The 19984-nt window shown below is 35.0% G+C and overlaps 1 protein-coding gene across 2 annotated transcripts in view; it reads right to left on the minus strand.

Moving 5' to 3' along the window:
* Positions 1-19984, minus strand: part of GALNT13 (polypeptide N-acetylgalactosaminyltransferase 13) — a 458838-nt gene that overhangs the window by 300780 nt on the left and 138074 nt on the right. For both annotated transcript variants that reach the window (XM_088022151.1, XM_088022150.1), the window contains exon 2: positions 9477-9645. In XM_088022151.1, coding sequence (XP_087878277.1) covers positions 9477-9645 — 169 coding nt within the window. The remainder of the gene's footprint in view (positions 1-9476; positions 9646-19984) is intronic.

A 19984-nucleotide genomic window follows, 5' to 3' on the forward strand; every position in this document is an offset into this window, starting at 1 on the left:
TCATTCAACATGACTTTCAAATATCTCCAGTAAAACTCACATACATTTTATGATTTGTCTAGAAAGTTTGGATTGTTTTTATGTTTTCTTACTGATAGTACACACTATGGTGGTGCATTAAACTAAAATAAAAATTATTCATTTCATTAATATTATTTCACAGAGTATTTTTAAAATCTCAAAATTCAAGCAGTAATAATCACAGTAAACAGGAGGTGGTTCAAGATAGTGATGTAGAAAAATCCTCAACTTACTTCCTCCCACAGACACACCAAATCTGCAGCTACATATAGAATAATTTCCTCTGGAAAAGACCTGAAAACTAGCTGATCAGCTCCTCCACAACAAAGGGTCACATGGGGTCACATTAAGATGGGTGGGAGAGGCAGAGACTAGGTCTCACCAAAATCCCCATCCCAGCACAGCAACCCACCATCAACAACCCACAACCTGATCATAATCAGGTCTCACAAATACAGTTTTTCCCTGAGGAGCAAGAGGTTCATGCTCCGCATCAGGCACCCCAACCTTTGAGATCTGCACTGAAGAGACAAAGACCCAGAATGGCTGGCTTTCAAAACTAACAGAACTTGTGTTCAAGAAACCCAAAGGGATGTAGGAAGCTGAGAATCTCTCTTAAAGGGATCACATGTAGACTCAGGCACCTCAAGATCCAGCACAAAGGCAGCAGTTCGAAAATCACGATACCATGTGTGAAAGAGATTCATTTGCTAATCTTAAAGTGTTTGCTAGAGGAGCAGGGGTCTGCTGGGACTCTCTGGAGACACGGATGCTAGTGAACACCACTTTGGAGCTCTCATTCTACATGGTAGAGCCAGTGATGATGGATGGTATTTTTTTACACTCTTCCTAGTGCCAGTGAGTGTGCCTCAACCTTGCACTTTCCCATGCCTTTGCTGAAGCTGGCAGATGTCTCCCACCTCAGTGCTTCCCTACAGCCTCACGAAAGCTGGCAGGCATGCCCAGGTCCTGCACTGCCCCACAGAACCACTAAAACAAGTGGGAACACCCTAGTCCCATGATCCCCATTGCCCCATTAAAGCTGGTGGGTTTGTACAGTCCATATCGGGGATGCCTCCTGAGTGTTCAACTACAGTGGCAAGGGGTGTTTGTATTTCTGGGCCCCATAATACTGAAACAATTGGAAAGACAGTTTTTGGCAGGCTAACAACCCCAGGGCACAGCACAGACAGAAAACTGAAACATCTGAGGGTGTCTGGGTGGCTCAACCCGTTAAGCAGCTGCCTTTGGCTCAGGTCATGATCCCAGGATTCTGGGATCGAGCCCCTCATCAGGCTCCTTGCTCAGCAGGGAGCCTGCTTCTCCCTCTGCCTGCCGCTTCCTCTGCTTCTGTTCTCTCTTTTCCTCTGTCAAATAAATAACATCTTAAAAAAAAGAAGAAGAAGTAGAAGAAGACGACTGAAACACCTGAATCTTTCTGTGAAAAGGCCTATTTGCTTGTCCTGAAATTTTAGCCTAAGGGGCAGGTTACAGGTTCAGCAGGTATCTTCAGAGGATATAGAGTTGCTCTTAGGGAACGTAGACCAGGGGATGCCATCTTTGTGCTCTCCTGTGGCTGTGCTACAGTCAGCCAATATCTCCCAGAACGGAGTTTATACAGTCATTTGGAGCTTTGATTTTTGTAATTGTTGCCAAGGAGATACTTCCCAAACACTTGGTCTGGAGGCCAGCAGGGTTTACAACTGTAGTCCCACAGGACTGTATATACTAGCATACTTTAAAAGCTGCTGCCTGAGTGTTTGATTTCCAATCAGCCTGAAACTAGGGGCTAAGATCCCTCCCTCTGAAACTATGATAGGTCTTGATATGACCTCAAAAGTAGGAACGGATCAGGAATAAATCAGGCTGTGTAGACAACTGCAAAAGTATGAGAGACAACCAAGAGCTAGGACAAGGTTGAAAGATAAGGTTCATCTTCTACATAAAGCCACTCCTTCAAGACTGAGAGAGGTAGGTGTTTCTCCTAATACATGAGTACAAACACAAAGAATCAAGGCAAATTAGGAAACAGATAAATATGTTCCAAATGAAAGAAAAAGACTCTGGGAAAAAAACCTTAATGAAAGAAAGATAAGTAATTTACCTGATAAACAGTTCAATGTAATGGTATAAGGATGCTCACTGACTCAGGAGAATGGATGAACATAGTAGAACTTTGACAAAGAGATAGAATATATTAGAAAGTACCAAACAGAAGTCACAGAGCTGAAGAATAAGGTAACTGAACTAAAAAGCACACAAGAGTTTTCAACAATAGACTAGATGAAGCAGAAGAAGGATTATTGACCTTGAAGAGGGCAGTGGAACTCACCAACAAAGAGTAGCAAAAAGAAAAAAAAAATTTAAAAGGTGAAGACAGCTTAAGGGGCCAACATCAAATAAAACAACATTTGCATTATAGGGGTCTCAGAAGGAGAATAAAGAGAGAAAGGGGCAGAAAACTTATCTGAAGAAATAATAGCTGAGAACTTCTCTAACCTGGGGAAGAAAAGAGACATCCAGATCCAGGAAATCCAATGAGTATAAAAAAATGAACTGGAAGAGATCAACACCAAGACACATTATAATTAAAATGACAACAGTTAAAGATAAAGCATCTTAAATACCACAAGAGAAAAAGGACTTGATATGTATAAAAGAACACCCATCAAACTATCAGCAGATTTTTCACCAGTAACTTTGCAGGCCAGAAGACAGGCATGATATACCTATAGAGCTGAAGGGAAAAAACTTCCAGCCACAAATACTCTACCCAGCAAAATTATCATCCAGAATTGAAGGAAATATAGAGTTTTCCAACAAGCAAAAGCTAAGGGAGTTCACACCACAAATGAGCCTTACAAGAAATTTTAAAGGGACTTCTTTAAGCTGAAAAGAAAGAATACTAATTAGTAACAAGAAAATAAAAATCTCAATGGTAAAGGTAAATAAATAGGAAAGGTAGTGGATTAAACTTATAAAGCTAGTATGAAGGTTAAAAGACAAAAGTAGTATAAGTGCCTATAATTTGTTAAGGGATACACAAAATAAAAAGATGCAAAATGTGACATGAAAATATAAAATGGGGGGTGGCAGTGAAAATGTAGAGTTTTAGAATATGTTCATACTTAACTTGTTATCAACTTAAAATTGACTGTTGTATATGTAGGCCACTGTATGTGAGCATTATGGTAACCAACCACAAAGCAAAAACCTGTAGAAGATACACAAAAGATAATGAGAAAAGAATCTAAGCATAACGTTAAAGAGAATCATCAAACAACAAAAGAAGAGAGAAAAACGAAAGAATAAGTACAAAACTATAAGAGAGTCAGAAAACAATTAACAAAATGGCAAATAGTGCATAGCTATCAATAATTACTTTAAATATTGTGGACATTGCCGCTATAAACATCGGGGAGCATGTACAGATGTCCATCAACAGATGAATGGATAAAGAAGATGTGGTGTATATATATGATGGAATATTATGCAGCCATTAAAAGGAATGAAATCTTGCCATTTGCAACGATGTGGGTGGAACTGGAGGGTATTATGCTGAGTGAAATAAGTCAGTCAGAGAAAGACATGTATAATATGACCTCACTGATATGAGGAATTCTTAATCTCAGGAAACAAACTGAGGGTTCCTGGAGTGGTGGGGGGTGGGAGGGATGGGGTGGCTGGGTAATAGACATTGGGGAGGGTATGTGCTAGGGTGAGTGCTATGAATTCTGTAAGACTGTTGAATCACAGACTTGTACCTCTGAAACAAATAATACATTATATGTTAAAAAAAAAAAAGAAGAAGAAGATAGCAGGAGGGGAAGAATGAAGCGGGGGAAATTGGAGGCAGAGACAAACCATGAGAGACTATGGACTCAGAGAAACAAACTGAGGGTTGTAGAGGGGAGGGGGGTGGGGGGATAGGTTAGCCTGGTGATGGGTATTAAAGAAGGCATGTTTTGCATGGAGAACTGGGTGTTATATTCAATGAATCATGGAACACTACATCAAGAACTAATGATGTAATGTATGGTGATTAACATAACATAATAAAAAAATAATTACTTTAAATATAAATGGACTAAATTCTCCAAAGGAAAAAACAAACACTGGCTGAATGGATTAAAACAAAGAAACAAATAAGACCCATCTGTATGTTGCCTACAAGAAACTCACTTCAGATGTAAGAACGTACACAGATTGAAAGTGAAAGGATGGAAAAAGATGTTTCATGGAAATGCAAACCAAAAGCAAACTGCAGTAGCTATACTTTTATTAGACAAATTAGATTTTAAATCAAAGACTGTAATAAGACAAAGAAGGGCATTACAAAATGATAAAGGATCAATCCACCAAGAAGATATAACATTTATAAATACCTATACACCCAATACACCCAATATAAGAGCACCTAAATTTAAATAGCACATATTAACAGACCTAAAGGGAGAAATTAGCAACAGCAGTATAGTAAGAGTAGGGTTTTTAAAACCTCACTTACATCAGTGAATAGATTGTCCAGACAGAAAATCAATAAGGAAACATCAGCCTTAAACAATACATTAGACCAAATGGACTCTATAAATACAGAACATTCCACCCAAAACAGCAAAATACACATTCTTCTCAGATGCATATGGAACACTCTCCAGGATAGATCATATGTTAAACCACAGAATGAGTCTAAGTATATTTAGGAAGACTGAAATCATATCAAGCATCTTTTCCAACCACAATAGTATAAAAGTGGAAATAAATTACAAGAAGAAGATTAGAAAATTTAAAAAAAAATATGTGGAGATTAAACAACATGGTACTGAAAAATTAATGTGTCAATTAAGAAATCAAAAGGGAACTAAAACAAAGAAGCAAACCAACAAAAAACCCTTAAGAATGTAAATGGAAATACAACACACCAAAATCTATGAGATGGAGCAAAAGTAGTTCTAAGAAGGAAGTTCACAGTGATATAGACTTATGTCAATTAGTGAAAAATCTCAATCTAGTTGTACACTTAACAGAACTAAAAAAGGAAGAACAAAGCACATAGTACAAAGAAAGGAACAATAAAAATCAGAGCAGAAACAAATGAAATAAAGACTAAAAGGCAATAGAAAATATCAATGAAAGAGCTGGTAAAAGGGAAACAAAATTGATAAACCTTTCACTAGACTCATCAAGGGTAAAAAAAAAAAGAGAGGACCCAAATAAATAAATCAGAAATGAAAGAATACAAGTTACAACTGATACTAGAAAAATACAAGGAATCAAAAGAGTCTACTATGAACAATTATACACCACCAAACTGGACAGCCTAGAAAAGATGGATAAATTCCTAAAACATATAACCTTCCTGAATCATGAAGAAAGAGAAAATCTGAATAGACCAATTACTAGTAAGGAGATTGAATTAATAATCAAAAACTTCCCAACAAACAAAAGTCCAGGACCAGATGGCTTCACTGGTGAATTCTACCATTCAGAAATTTAATACACACCCTTCTCAAACTCTTCCAAAAAAATTGAAGAGGAATGAATACTACAAATTCATTTTACAAGGCTGGCAGTACCCTAATACCAAAGCCAGACAAGAACACCACAAAAAAGAAAATTATAGGCCAACACCACTGATGTACGTAAGTGCAAAATCTTCAACAGTTATTTGCAAATCTAATTCAATATTAAAAGGACCTTGCATAATGATTAAGTGGGATTTATTCCTGGGATGAAAGGACGGTTCAACATCTGCAAACCAATCAATGTGACACACCATATTAAAAAAATAAGGGATAAAAAATCGCATGATCATCTCAATAGATGTAGAAAAAAGCATTTGACAAAGTTCAACATCTATTTAAAATAAAAATGCTCAACAAAATGGGTAATAGAGGGAATATAACTCAACATACTAAAGGTCATATATGACAAGCCCACAGCTAACATCATACTCATAGGTGAAAAGATGTTGCTTTGCCCATATTACTCAAAGTAATCTACGGATTTAATGCAATCTCTTTTCAAAATTACAATGTTTTTTTTTTTTTTTCACAGAAATAGAACAAACAATCCCAAAATTTGTATGGAACCACAGAGGATCCCAAATAGGTAAAGCAATATCTGGAAAGAAGAAATAAGCTGGAGGCATCATGTTCCCTGATTTCAAAGTATATGACAAAGTTTCAGTAAACAAACAGTATGGTTTTGGCATAAAAACAGACCCATAGATCAATGGAACAGAATTGAGAGCCTGCAAATAAACCCATGCATAAATGATCAATTAATTTCTGAAAAAAGAGGCAAGAACATACAATGGGGAAAAGATAGTATCTTAATAAATGCTGTTAGAAAAACTGGACAGACACAAGCAACAGAATAAAATTAGACCACTATCTTACACCATACACAAAAATTAACTCAAAATGGGTTAAAGACGTGAATGTTAAGACTTGAAACCATAAAACTCTCAGAAGAAAACAGACACAGTCAGCTCTTTGACATCTATCTTGGTGATGATTTTTTGGATCTGATTCCAAAGTCAAAAACAAGAAAAGCAAAAATAAACAAGTGGGACTGCATCAATCTAAAAACTCCCTACACTGCAAAGAAAACTGGAAACAAAATGAAAGGGCCACCTCCCAAATGGAAGAAGGTATTTGAAAATCACATATATGATAAGGGCTTAATATCCAAAATATGCAAAGAATTCATACAACTCAGTAACAATAAAACAAACAATCCAATTAAAAAATGGGCAGAGGATCTGTACAGACATTTTTCCGAAGATGACATACAGATGGCCAACAGGCACATGAAAATATGCTCATTATCACTAATCATCAAGCAATGGAAATCAAAACCTCAATGAGGTATCACCTCACAATTGTCAGAACGGCTAATATCAAAAAGACAAGAAATCTGTGTTGGCAAAAATGTAGAGAAAAGACTCTTATACACTGCTAGTGAGAATGTAAACTGGTGCAGCCATTATGGAAAACAGTATGGAGGTTCCTTAAAATATTAAGGATAGGACTACCATATGATACAAAAATTCCTCTTCTGGGTATTTATCCAAAGAAGACAGAAACACACATTTGAAGTCACATATGCACCCTTATGTTCAGTGCAACATTATTTACAATTGCCAAGATATGGAAATATCCTGTTTCCATCAATGGATAAATGAATAAAGAAGTGGTATATATACGGTGGAATACTCAGCCATAAATATGAATGAAATCTTGCCATTTGCAACAACGTGGATGGACCTTTATGGTATTACGCTAAGTAAAATAAGTCAGACAGAAAAAGACAAATACTGTATGATTTCACCTATAGATGGAATCTAAAAAACAAAACAAATGAATAAACAAAACTGATACAGAGAACAAATTGGTGGCTGCAAGACGGGAGGAAGTTTGGGGGCTGGGAGAAATGGGTGAATGAGGTCAAGAGGTATAAATTTCCAGTTATAAAATAAATAAGTCACGGGGATACAATGTACAGCATGATTACTACAGCCAATAATATTGTGTTGCATATTTGACAGGTGCTGAAGGAGTAAATCTTAAAAGTTCTCATCATGAGAAAAAAATTTTGTTATTTTGCATGCTGATAGATGGTAAGTAGACTTATTGTGGTGATCATTTCACAATATATGCAAATATCAAATCATTATGTTGTACCCTGAAATGAATATTATCTTATACATCAATTATACCTCAACTTAAAAGAATGCCTGTGGTGTTTAGAAATTCTTGTAATAAAGATGCGTCAAACTCATACAAACACAAAATAAATAAAAACAAACAGTAAATATTGCATTTTGTGTAATTTTTATAGTAATCCATTTGAATTCTTCCTTTTAAAATGCTGAACTGTTCTGTATTTTAAGGCTTAATTACTCAAGTACATAATTTACTAAGTGATTCTTAAAAGAAGAAATACATTGGCCACAAATATTTTAAACGATGCTCAATGAAGATTTTCCTTCTTTTTTTGAAGTGATGGTTCTGTACTAAAGCAGTTGTTACCTTAATTGTCCCAGATCCATATAAAATTTATGTTCTTATAGTTGAAAGTGAAGATTTCTTAAAAATTTGAAATAGTGTTTATATGTTTTTTCCTGAATAGGTATCACATTTATCCATTTTATCACAACATGGTATATAAAACAAAGTAAGAAATGCATTATTATAATGGTATAAACAGCATCTAAAATGTTCAAAATTACTTAAAAGAATATGCTTATTGTATATCTTAACTGTGTCTATGGACAAACATACAAATACGGACAAAACTACCTATAAAATGATATAGGTCTTTGGAATGCATAAATGTAATATTCAATGTTTTAGTCTTTTGCTAGACACCAGAAATGTCCATAATATGTAGTTATTTGTGGTTTTTCTTTTTCTTTTTTTTTTCTTTTGAGAGAGAAACAATTCAAAAGCACACAAAGGTGTACCAAACCAGTTACTTAGCTATCACATAAACCTGACAATCGAACCCCACCATCTCAACAAGATTTGGTTATTCTATTTTGGTCTTATTTGAAGTAATTTAGAAAGGAAAAAAAATCAGATTTAGTTCATATGATGTTAATATCACTATTCTACTAATGTAATATAACCCATTATAGGTGGCAAGACGTTATTTATATTAACTGTGATTTTATTCTGTATGGAAAAAGCCATTACATGTCTAAAAGAATAACTTCTTTTTACATAGAGGTGGGGTCTGAAGCATATTTGTAAACTTGGCGATTTTCTAAAGTCTCAGGACATATCTTTTCTAAGCGCCAAGAGTTTGCTTTATATTACTAGGATGACAATACGGCCACTAAATATTCTGATTTTTATTATACCCATTTAAAATATGTTCAGCTATCTAGAACATGGCTTATAGTTAATCACAAATAAGCTGAATTTTTCAACATCATTTTGCGTGCAGTATTACTATTTCCAAGTGAGTATTTCTTCCTTGGCTGATAACTGAGCATTCTAATTATAAATAGTAGCATAAATCCCTGGAATCCATAATAAATAATGTTTAAAGGGTCAAAGAATCATACAGGCAATTGGCCATTTTTACACTGGAAGCAAAGCATATAGTTTTTTAGCACAAAGTATAAGAGCTTTCTATGCAGGCAAGCATATAACCTAACAAAAAGCATGTTTATTTTGTGTTTGGCAAGATAAAGCAAAACACACACACACAAAAACATCTCACAAAGAGAAACCTGTTAGGCTTGTATATTCTGCAATATCTTTGCAACTAAACTATTTTGCTCTGCCAGAGAAGAAAATAGTTCATATTTCTCATCATATGCATGCACAGCACATCCCTGCTGTGGCATAGGTATTCAGAACCAGAGAGATCCAGAAGTTCTGAGATAGTGTGAGATATAGAGATTACCAATATAAAAGATTATAAAACGCATGTAAACTCACCCTTCTAATCTCACATCCGGCAGACTTCTGTTAAGGGCAATCAAGTCACTGGCCATTAGGTTAAACTGATTGATTTTAAACAGTTCTTTCATTTTCTCCTGGTCATCTTTAGGAATCAGCACAGCCTTTCCCATTTCTCCTGGCCCTTCTTGGTTTCTTGAAATAACAGCTGTAAGACACACACAGGTACACACACACACAAACACACAGATAATGGACTGAATAAATAAACTCACGTGTTAGATTAGATTCTGAAGTCTATTATTTATACACTGGCCTAATAATATAATCATGAAGTCTTTATTCCTTACTTACAAACCATACACTACACTAACGAAACAACCTATTTTAATTCATTACCTCAATGCTGCATGTTGTCTTTTAAGTCTAGACATATTATATGATTTGACTGATCATTTAGACTTGATAAATGAGCAATACAAAGTACCAAAACTTAAAACTTCTGTCATATTTTTAATATAAAATTATTAGAGAAGGGATGAACTTGGGCACTAGGTAGACAAAATTGTGCAAAATAAAAGAGAACTTTTGAAAATATACCAAGATAAATTTATTTTCACATCCAATTAAATGTTTTGATATTTCACATATCTACTCCCACTGCATCTTTATAAAAGCAAGCAACGTTGATAACCCATCTCAATTGCAATTTGATTCCTCTGTCAAAGTATTTTCAAAAAATAAAAGAACTTTCATAGTTGTGACATATAATTTCAAATGTCAAGTTGAATTTGGACACTATGTGCTCCATAACTGGAACTTAACAACAATATTCTCGGCTTGACTATTTATTAAGAGAACTCAGGATCCTATATACAGGCTAATGTTCTGGTCCTTTCCCTGCAAGTTATCTCAACACTAATGTCCCCTCTTGCTCCAAAATACATGTTTCAATGTGTGTATGTTGTGTGTGTGTGTGTGTGTGTGTTAATATATAATAAAAAAAAATTCCAGTCAATCCTAATGGGCTCTTAATTTACTCTTCATAATGATGTTAAATTAAGTTAAAATGAAAGGAATGTGGCCTGGTCTTGACTCTTCCAATGTGTTGCTATTTTATTTCCTAACACATTAATCTTACTGAAATTAGCTTCCCACATTACTTTTAAGGGCAAATACTTGGACCCAAATTACCTTAAAATTATAAAATTTATAAAGGATACAAAGCCTGTGAAAATAATTTGTAAATTATAACGTTTCATAAAAACACAAATTCCAAAATAATAGAATAGGCTTGAAACTAGAACATAATAAGCAAACTTTTGTCTGCCTTGATATTTATAGTTAGAGAACATCTAGCCTGATATTACTAGTACTAATAAACAATTGGATTACTCAGGTGATTATTCTCTTTGAAAGGTTATCCTAACTTTGGAATGGCATGAGTCAGACTATAAAAGAGAATGAGCATCTCTAAGGACTTTCAGATATGGGTATGAAGAAGGTAATGAGCCCGGAAATCCTCTGATACACAGAAAAAGAGTAAGAATTAGGAAAATTTTAAATGAAAAAATTATATGTATCCAAGCCCAAACTATTTAAAAAGCTGTCATCTAAAGAAAGTTTATAAAGAGCCTCATTCACTTTATGAAGCAAAAATAGAAATGATGGCAGGAATTTTATGAAAAAGCACATTTTAGTCACTTTAAGAAATAAAATTCTAACAGCAGTATTTTACTTTGGGAGTTAGTATGCCTATTATCCCTAAACTCAGATGAAGTTGGTGGAGTTGGCTTTCAGTGAATTTGTGCTCTTGGTGAGATGCTGGACTTGGATAGGTATTGAAGTCACAGCCCTTGGGCAGGGTAACTGACGAGAAGAATGGGAATACACCATTTAAAGTTGACTTTTTCTCATAAAATGATGGCAGTTATGGGAAGAGAGAAGAAAGATTTTTTAAAAAGTAACATGATAAAAATAAATGCATATATATATACTTACATACATGCTATTTTAAAGAAAGAGCATAGAGCTCAAAGGAAAAACTAAGAAAATAGCATTAAACGAATAGCTGTTCAAAATAATTTTCTTAAATAAAATTTACAAAATTCTTCAGAAAATAAAAAAGTGATTAAAGAATTTGAGGTTAAGAATTTTTAGAAATTAAGAAAGCAATTCACCATTTACAGTTTTTTTTTTTTAATTCCCTCTATACACTCTAACAAAAGTATATGACATTGCAGAAAAATGCACCAGAGTCAACATCTAGAAAGCAGACAGGGATAACATTTATTCTATGTGGAAAAGACATGACACTCAGCTACATCTTAGGGCATGAAGATCAAGTTGCCCACAAAAGTGTTTGGTTTTTGCAGCATATTCAAAGGTGCAGCCATTTGCTTTGCTTCGCATTCTAAGGATGACATGTCAGTGGTAGTAAGTGTGATCATGTTATAGAATTATCAATAAAAACAAAATTGTCATAAACAGTATCCTTATACCTAGAACCAGTTAGCAAGCACCGGTAATCATTCTCCTTTATTATTCTCATTTTTTTAGTGGAGAATAGATAACAACTTAATGTGTATCAGGTTAAGTATCTCTTCCCTAAAGTTAAATATTTTTTCTGTAATAGCCTTAATGAATGCATATTTGACATTTTCTAAAATGTTTTTTTTTTCTTTTGCATAAGCAGACTTATTGGTGTTTTTCACCTTGTTCAAGCAAAAATGAAAAAGAATGCTAATTGCAATGTGGAACTAGCCTTTTTCTTTTTCTGGGTCTTACCTGGAAGAATGCATCTTGCTAGAAAATACTTGCTAGAAAGTATTTTTTCTTCAATTAATAGAAATAGTAAATGGGAAAGATTAAGTGATTGGGTATGTGGCTTATCTCTGATTTGCATTTTGTTCAAAAAGCAACTCCTATTTTTTTTCTAACCTGTTGATTTCTCTCTTCTACATAGCTAAAAAAAAAAAAAAAGACCACCTACATCCAAACAATATCATGCTCCCCCACAGCCAACCTTTAAAAAAAAAAGAATCATCATTAAAGTATTGATTCAACTTTTCTGCTCTAACAGGCAAATGTAATATGAAAGGCAACAAAATCTATATTATGATTCCATTATTATTAATTTGAAAACAAATGGAAAGTCCCAATTCCAAAGCTAGTTTGAACTGCAAAAATAATATGCTGTGCTCTAAGTTATTTTCTTTCTAATTATATGGTGAAATCATTAAAAAATAATAATTAGCTTCACTCAAAATGACATTGTAAAGCTTGTAGAAATATAAAAGCAGAATCATTGTATGTGTGTGTGTATATATATATATATATATTTCATTTTTTTAACATAGTACATCCTGCAAAGATTTTGAGGAGATTCATTTTAATCTTAGAATTCCTATTGATAAAGAGGATACTACCAAAATATAAAAATATGACTATAAACAAACCAATGGATTAATCTACCAAAGGAACACTATATATTAATTTCATTATTGGTTATATAGATTGCATTATGAACATATTTTTTCAATTGTAGAAATGTCCCATTAACAATGAGCATTATTTGTTTGAAAAAATAGAGTTAAGACAATCTATATCTAGGAAAAAAACCTGAGTAAGAAAACTTCGTTTATTTTCTTTTATTTCGTATATATACATATATATATTTTTTTAAGATTTTATTTATTTGACAGAGAGAGACACAGCGAGAGAGGGAACACAAGCAGGGGGAGCGGGAGAGGGAGAAGCAGGCTTCCTGCTGAGCAGGGAGCCCAATGCGGGGCTCGATCCCAGAACCCTGGGATCATGACCAGAGCCAAAGGCAGACGCTTAATGACTGAGTCACCCAGGCACCCCATATACATATATATTTTTTAAGATTTTATTTATTTATTTCAGAGAGAGACAGAGAGAGAGCATGAGTCGGGGGAAAAGCAGAAAGAGAGGGAAATTGAGAATCCCAAGCAGACTCCATGCTAAGTGCAGAGCGCATCACGGGGCTCAATACCAGGACCCAGAGATCATGACCTAACCAAAATCAAGAGCTGGACAGTTAAATGACTGAGACACCCAGGTGCCCATTAAGTTGATTTTAAAGTAATAACTTTACTGTTAAAGAACACAGTAATATATGATGTATGTTAGTAAAAGCATAATATTGAACCAAAACCTAATGTTATTCCAGGTGCTATGCCCTCCGGGAGATTACTTCAAATTGTATTTCCATTCTCAAATTTACTCAGTTGTTAATTTCTGTATATTTGCCTTTAAAAGCTTTCTTTTCGGTAACACTACAGCTTTTCTCTCACTTTTATCATTTCTAATTTGTCAACTGTAATAAATTTAAAACCCCGACTTTCAGTCTCTCTCATCTTTGAATATTCATACTCCATTGCTAATAAATCAGTTTCTCTAAGATAGTGCTTTTTTGTCTTGCCAATCATAAATGTGTTTGTGGTGGGGTTAGAGATGAGGAAATCAAACCATCACTGGGACACATTTCCACAATCCAAACCATTTTGCCTCCCCTCAGGGTTCCCTAGGCCATGCTCTTTTGCCAATCTAAAGACGCTGAATTTGTCAAGGATAATTCTTGTTTAGGAACAAGGCCCATTTCTAGAAACAATAACGACTTCAAATATAAATATAAATATAAATATAAATATTATAGTATTGATATTACAACATATAGCTTAATATATATTAAATAATCAAATTCATTGTATTTAAAGCATAAATAAACAGCAATTCACTTACTATCTCTTTGAAAAATAACTATATACAACTTTTATAAATCTGACACATCTGGCAATAACATTTTTTTTTTCATTTTTTCCTAGCCATATGTGGTGTTCTGATTTTTGTCCATTACATTTCAGTAACTAGATTTTTATGTGGCAAGAAAGTTGTAAATAGCAAGCCCTGACTGGATCAAGTCCAGCAGACATTAACTACTATTTCCCAGGAGGGCCTCCCATTAGGTATTAATAAGATAGTATTTTTACCAGCTAGCTAAGTGAGAGACCATCTGCAGAACCAGGGGGACACTGATTGCCAAACTTTCATTTATTTTTAAATAAAAAGTATATTATTACTATTTTTTTTAAAGATTTTATTGATTTATTTGACAGAGAGAGGGACAGCGAGAGCAGGAACACAAGCAGGGGGAGTGGGAGAGGGAGAAGCAGGCTTTCTGCTGAGCAGGGAGCCTGATGTGAGGCTCAATCCCAGGGCCCTGGGATCATGACCTGAGCCGAAGGCAGACGCTTAATGACTGAGCCAACCAGGTGTCCCAAAAAGTATATTATTTTTATGACAAATAAAAATAATACATGCACATTTAAAAGAAAAGAAGAAAGAAATATAATAGAGATAGACAAAGATGAGAAAGAGAGTTGGGGGTAGGCAGGCACTATGAAAAAGAAAGTGAACAATCATTGAACTACTGCTTGGCAGAAACATACTTATGTATTTAAAATAGAATCATTCATACACACTGAATTTTATCATTTCATTTAGCATGATCATTATTATTGTTTATTTTTATCATTTAAAAAGTAATTTTGGGACTCTTTCTAAATAAACATGTGAATCCACACCTACTTTCTATTGGCTGCAAAGTATGCCATAGCTTGGCTATACCATGATTTATTTAACCAATCCTTTGTCACTGAACATTTATGTTGTTTCAGTAATTTCTATTATAAATCATGATTCAATTAATATACTTCATTATGCATCCATCCTTAAAAATTTGTCTGAAAATTTATTTTGAAAAAGTGGCAGAAATTTAATGAAGAAATTATATAGTAACCATGCTATATAGGAATTATTTTTTTTATCATCTCTGACTTCCCATATATTCCTTTGGCTAGGAAGTATCTTCTATCTCTGATGACCAAAATAGTCCCTGTTCACCAATTTCAACTTTAAGGAAAGGTAATTGTTCTCTCCTCCATGATTTTATGGCTCTTTAACTTTACTCCATTATCCTTTTATAACACTAAATTACCACTATCTGTTTATGTGTTATGGCAGAGAGTCTATTGAGCCCATTTTCTGTCCTACCTGGACACACAGCCATACAACATTTCCCAGCCTCCCCTGTAGTTAAATGTGTCTTGTAACTGAGGTAGAAATGATATGAGCCAAACCCAGGTCTAGTGATTCTCCATGCTCTTTCCCTCAATACAGCAACTCTGGAAGCCATGTTGAAAACAGCAAAGGGTGGGAGGGCACCTGGGTGGCTCAGTTGGCTAAATATCCAAGTCTGGATTTCAGCTTAGGTCATGATCTCAGGGTTGTGAGATCAAGCCCTGTATCAGGCTCCATGCTAGGTGTAGAGCCTGCTTAAGATTCTCTCTCTCCCTCTCCAGGGCCAAAACAAAAAAAATAGTAACATGGGTGTGTGAATCACTACTTGGAGGAGAGTCACTGACTAATAAGGTATACATACTGCATAATTTACATGAAAGAAAAACAACTCTATTTTGCTAAACTGTTGGGATTTTGGACCTATTATCCCTGATAGCATTATTTTTACTAATGTACCTCATTCTTTCCCCTTTAGTCTATGAAGACTCACTAATGCATTCTGCCTCAACCCAGTGCCTGGTACTGTTCATTCAATCAGTGAACAAGTTGAAAAAGATAAAAGAAAATTTTCAGACACTCTAGTTCTATGGAAAGACTGATGAGACAGAAGAATTAAAATAGAGGTTTTCCCCATCTCAGAGATATATAAAAGTATCCATTGTGGTATTTAAAAAATGAAAAACCTCTAGTTTATTAACTAGAATTTAAATAATAACTTAAAAAAATACTATTTTGTATACTTGAAATTTGCTAAGAGAGTAGATCACCAATGTTCTCACCATAAGAAAAAAAAACTATGTGAGGTGATAAGTATGCTAATTAGTTTCATTGTGGTAATCATTACAAAATATCCACATATATCAAAAAACCACATTGTATACTATAAATCTATACAATTTTTATTTGTCAATTACACCCCAATAAAGCTGGAAACAAAATACATGAATGAATGAATGAATGAATGAATGAATATTATATGCCAATGCACATAAGTACTATGTGGATGCCCATATCACATCTTTCTACAGTGTTTCATACAGGAAAATGAAACACAGCTTATAAACTATGACTCAAGAATTCTTTTTAAAAAAAATATATATTCTAAGGAAGGCTAGATATGATATGTCCAAAGTTTTACCTACATAGATGATTAAAGTAGTATTATGTGTTTGTACATGTAGGTGAAAATAAATGTATATTCTCTCTCTCTCTGTATATATGAATATGCACACAGAGTAAATACTATAAACTGTGTTAAATACAATGAAAACTCTGCAGTAATTACAAATTTCCTATACAAAAGTTTGTAATGATATGGAAGATGTTCATATTATAATCAAATGAGAAAGAGGGATCATGAAATAATGTTACAAAATAAGCCCATTTCTATAAGAAATTAAGTTCCATGATGTATATGCACATGTCACCAGGGAAGATTAGCAGTGGTTCATTAGATTAGAGGAGTTTTACATTCTTTCCTTGGCATTATCTGTGTTTTCTAAATCAGTTCATCACCTCATAAGGTGATTTCAGCCACATATTAATCAGAAATCTGGCTTCAGTGAAGACAGACACAACTTGCTATGACAGAGACAGGTACAAAGTAAAGGCAGTAGATGCTGCGGGCATGAGAACAGAGCGATCAGAGTTGGGTGGAGTTCCTGAAGGAAGGAAAGCCTCTCAATGTACATAAGATGAAAAGCAGGTAGACCACCCATAAGGAATTATGTTTTTTTCCAACAGGAAAGTTCTTCCCAGGAGCTTCAATACAATTTACAGCTAAGGAAAACATTTAGCTGAGCAAGGACAAGTAGCAAAGTTCTTGGTTTCTTTTTAGGAAAAGCAAATTCTTAAATTAGTATAAAATGTTTTACTTTTTTTCCCCCACATCATCCTTACAAAATACTCCACACATTTATTAAGCCAGTGCTATTCTTATATACAGTAAGAGGTTGTTTGGCACATGTTACAGTCATAAATGTTTCCTGGAAATAACTGGCCCAGCATTTAAAGTGTTCACTGAGGTAATAAAATCATGCTGAAATATGAAATTATTTCCTTCTACATTAAGAATAAGCTTCCTCATTAAAAGTATTTAAAAGGCCCTCATCTTGCAATGGCGCTAGTAATAGCCTTAGTTTGAGCTTTAAGTAGGAAATCCCATCCCCCTACCTCTGCCTACACTGCCAAAAAAAAAAAGAAAAAGAATTCTTTGTTAACAAAAGCACCAACTGGGGCTGTCAGCTGCTTTGGGAAGCCCTTTGTAAAGGCACATTTCAAGTGGAACAATGGCCATTTTATTTATTTTTGGATTTTATTTATGTATTTGAGAGAGAGAGTTCAAAGGAGTGGAGCGAGGGGCAGAGGGGGAGAGGGAGAAGCAGACTCCCCGTTTAGTGCAGGCCCCGCACACATGACCTGACCCAGGGTCAGAAGCTTAACCAACTGAGCCACCCAGGCACCCCAACAATGGTCATTTTAAAGAAGCCCCTTACACAGCCCAACATTCAGTATAAACCGTTCCTAAGATACACAATGATAAACTCTCGGTATTTGATATATCATCACACATATGATTTATCAAGTTTGCAAAAATATACCCACTTCGTCCACCTCCTTACCCCCCACCCAGCATAAAGGTAAAGATAGCTTGAGGTAGGGATCTATGCTAATCTTTGAGCAGTAGCTGACATGTTGGGCCACTGGTAAGGAGGGATTTAAAAGTTGATGACAAGAAGTTCTGATGCAGTATATGAGTGGTCCCCTTAAAAAGAGCATAAAATATGGATATCCGTGTTCCATTTAATCTTCCAGATAAGGCTTCCACTGCAGAGGAACCTCTCAACAATCAGATGTACAAAATTATCTGTCCTACAGCTGTTAGTCTCTCTTTTCAGTTAATCCAAATATTGGCTCAATGGGAAAGATACTAGTAGGCCAATGGAAGACTATGCCTACGTTTGACAACGTGAACTTCTCACCATAGTTGATATGGTTATGGCCAACCAGCTTGCTGATAGCAGAAGACAACACAAAGCCATTCATAGGACACATTCTTGACTAACTGGAATGAGGCTGATTCTACTGGACTCCTTTTATCACTACAGGGAAATGTTTTCTTGCAGGAAGAGACATATCTGGAATTTGTCTTCTCTGGTCACAATTCTGTTAGCACCACAACTTGTAGGCTTACAAAAATCCTTATTTTCCTTGGATTTTGACATAATCTTACCTCAGACAAGGAGGAGTAATTTGTATCAAAAGAAATATGTCCATGGGCTCACCCCAAAAAATCCACAGTCTCAACATCTAGAAGCAGCAGATTTGATAGAATGGAATAATCTGCTAAAGGCTGCTATAGCATCTTTTGAGAGACAAAATCTTGTGGATTTGGGATGATGTCCCACTGCATGTTATAGACTTTACACCAATATCCAATGCTCGATGTCATCTCTCCTACAGACAGAATGCACCGGGGTCCAGAAATTAAGGAATCTTAACTCCTTAAGAGAGTGGTCTCTTTCAGCAAATAGGTAGAAGTGCACTAGTTTCCACAGAAGAAATGCTTCCACTAGACAACACAATCTTTGTTAAATTGGAAGCTGAGTATGCCCTCTGGCCATCATAAGCTCCTCAAGCTGTTAAACTTACTGGCAGAGAAAGGGACAACAATAATGGTTGAGGTGACTGATGTTATTTAACAATAGGAAATCAGATTGCTGCCACATAATGGAAGCAAGAAGAACTATTTCTGGAACCTAGAGAGGTTTCTCTAGATTGTCTCACTTCTGTAAAAGGCCAGAACAGAATAATGAAGCAATGCAATCAAGGCAGAAGCAATCAAAGGCTCATACCACAGGATCATATAACCAGGAAAAGAATACTACAGCCCAGTCACTGACAGAGCTTAGAATACACACTGAGTGGATGTAGCTAAAAGAATATATAATTGTCATTTAAGGTCTCATGAGAAGTTACATAAATCATGGGACTCTGGCAGCTATATTTTAGGTTAGTTAAGAATTTCTTTCCCCACCTTTTTTTCTAGATTATCCTATATAAAGAGTACTGAGTTTTACTAATATTTTAGATTTTGTTTGGGAATATGACTAAAATGACATTAATTCATGAGGCTGTAGTAGGCAATGGGATTCATGTATCCCTTGTATTAAGACACATATTCTTCATCAGGAAAAGAAAAGATGCTGAGAATAAAGAGGAGCGGAATGCAGGAAATTTTCAATTTGTTCCTGCAGATCCACACTCCACTCTCTTTCTCAAACTATTCCCGAGGAGGCTGACCTGTATGGACTACATTTGTTCACTTCCTTCTCTGGCGTCAGATTGGATCTGGCCAATGGGAGGAATCAGTAAGAGTTTGGAGGGTGGCAAAAAATAAATAAAGTCAAGATATCTTCTCCCTCTGTTCCTCCTTGGGTAGT

Source organism: Eumetopias jubatus, unplaced genomic scaffold (genome assembly GCF_037043125.1).
Source record: "Eumetopias jubatus isolate StellerSeaLion01/CBP00866 unplaced genomic scaffold, mEumJub1_p1.0 scaffold_3, whole genome shotgun sequence".
In the NCBI taxonomy this organism is placed as follows: domain Eukaryota; kingdom Metazoa; phylum Chordata; class Mammalia; order Carnivora; family Otariidae; genus Eumetopias; species Eumetopias jubatus.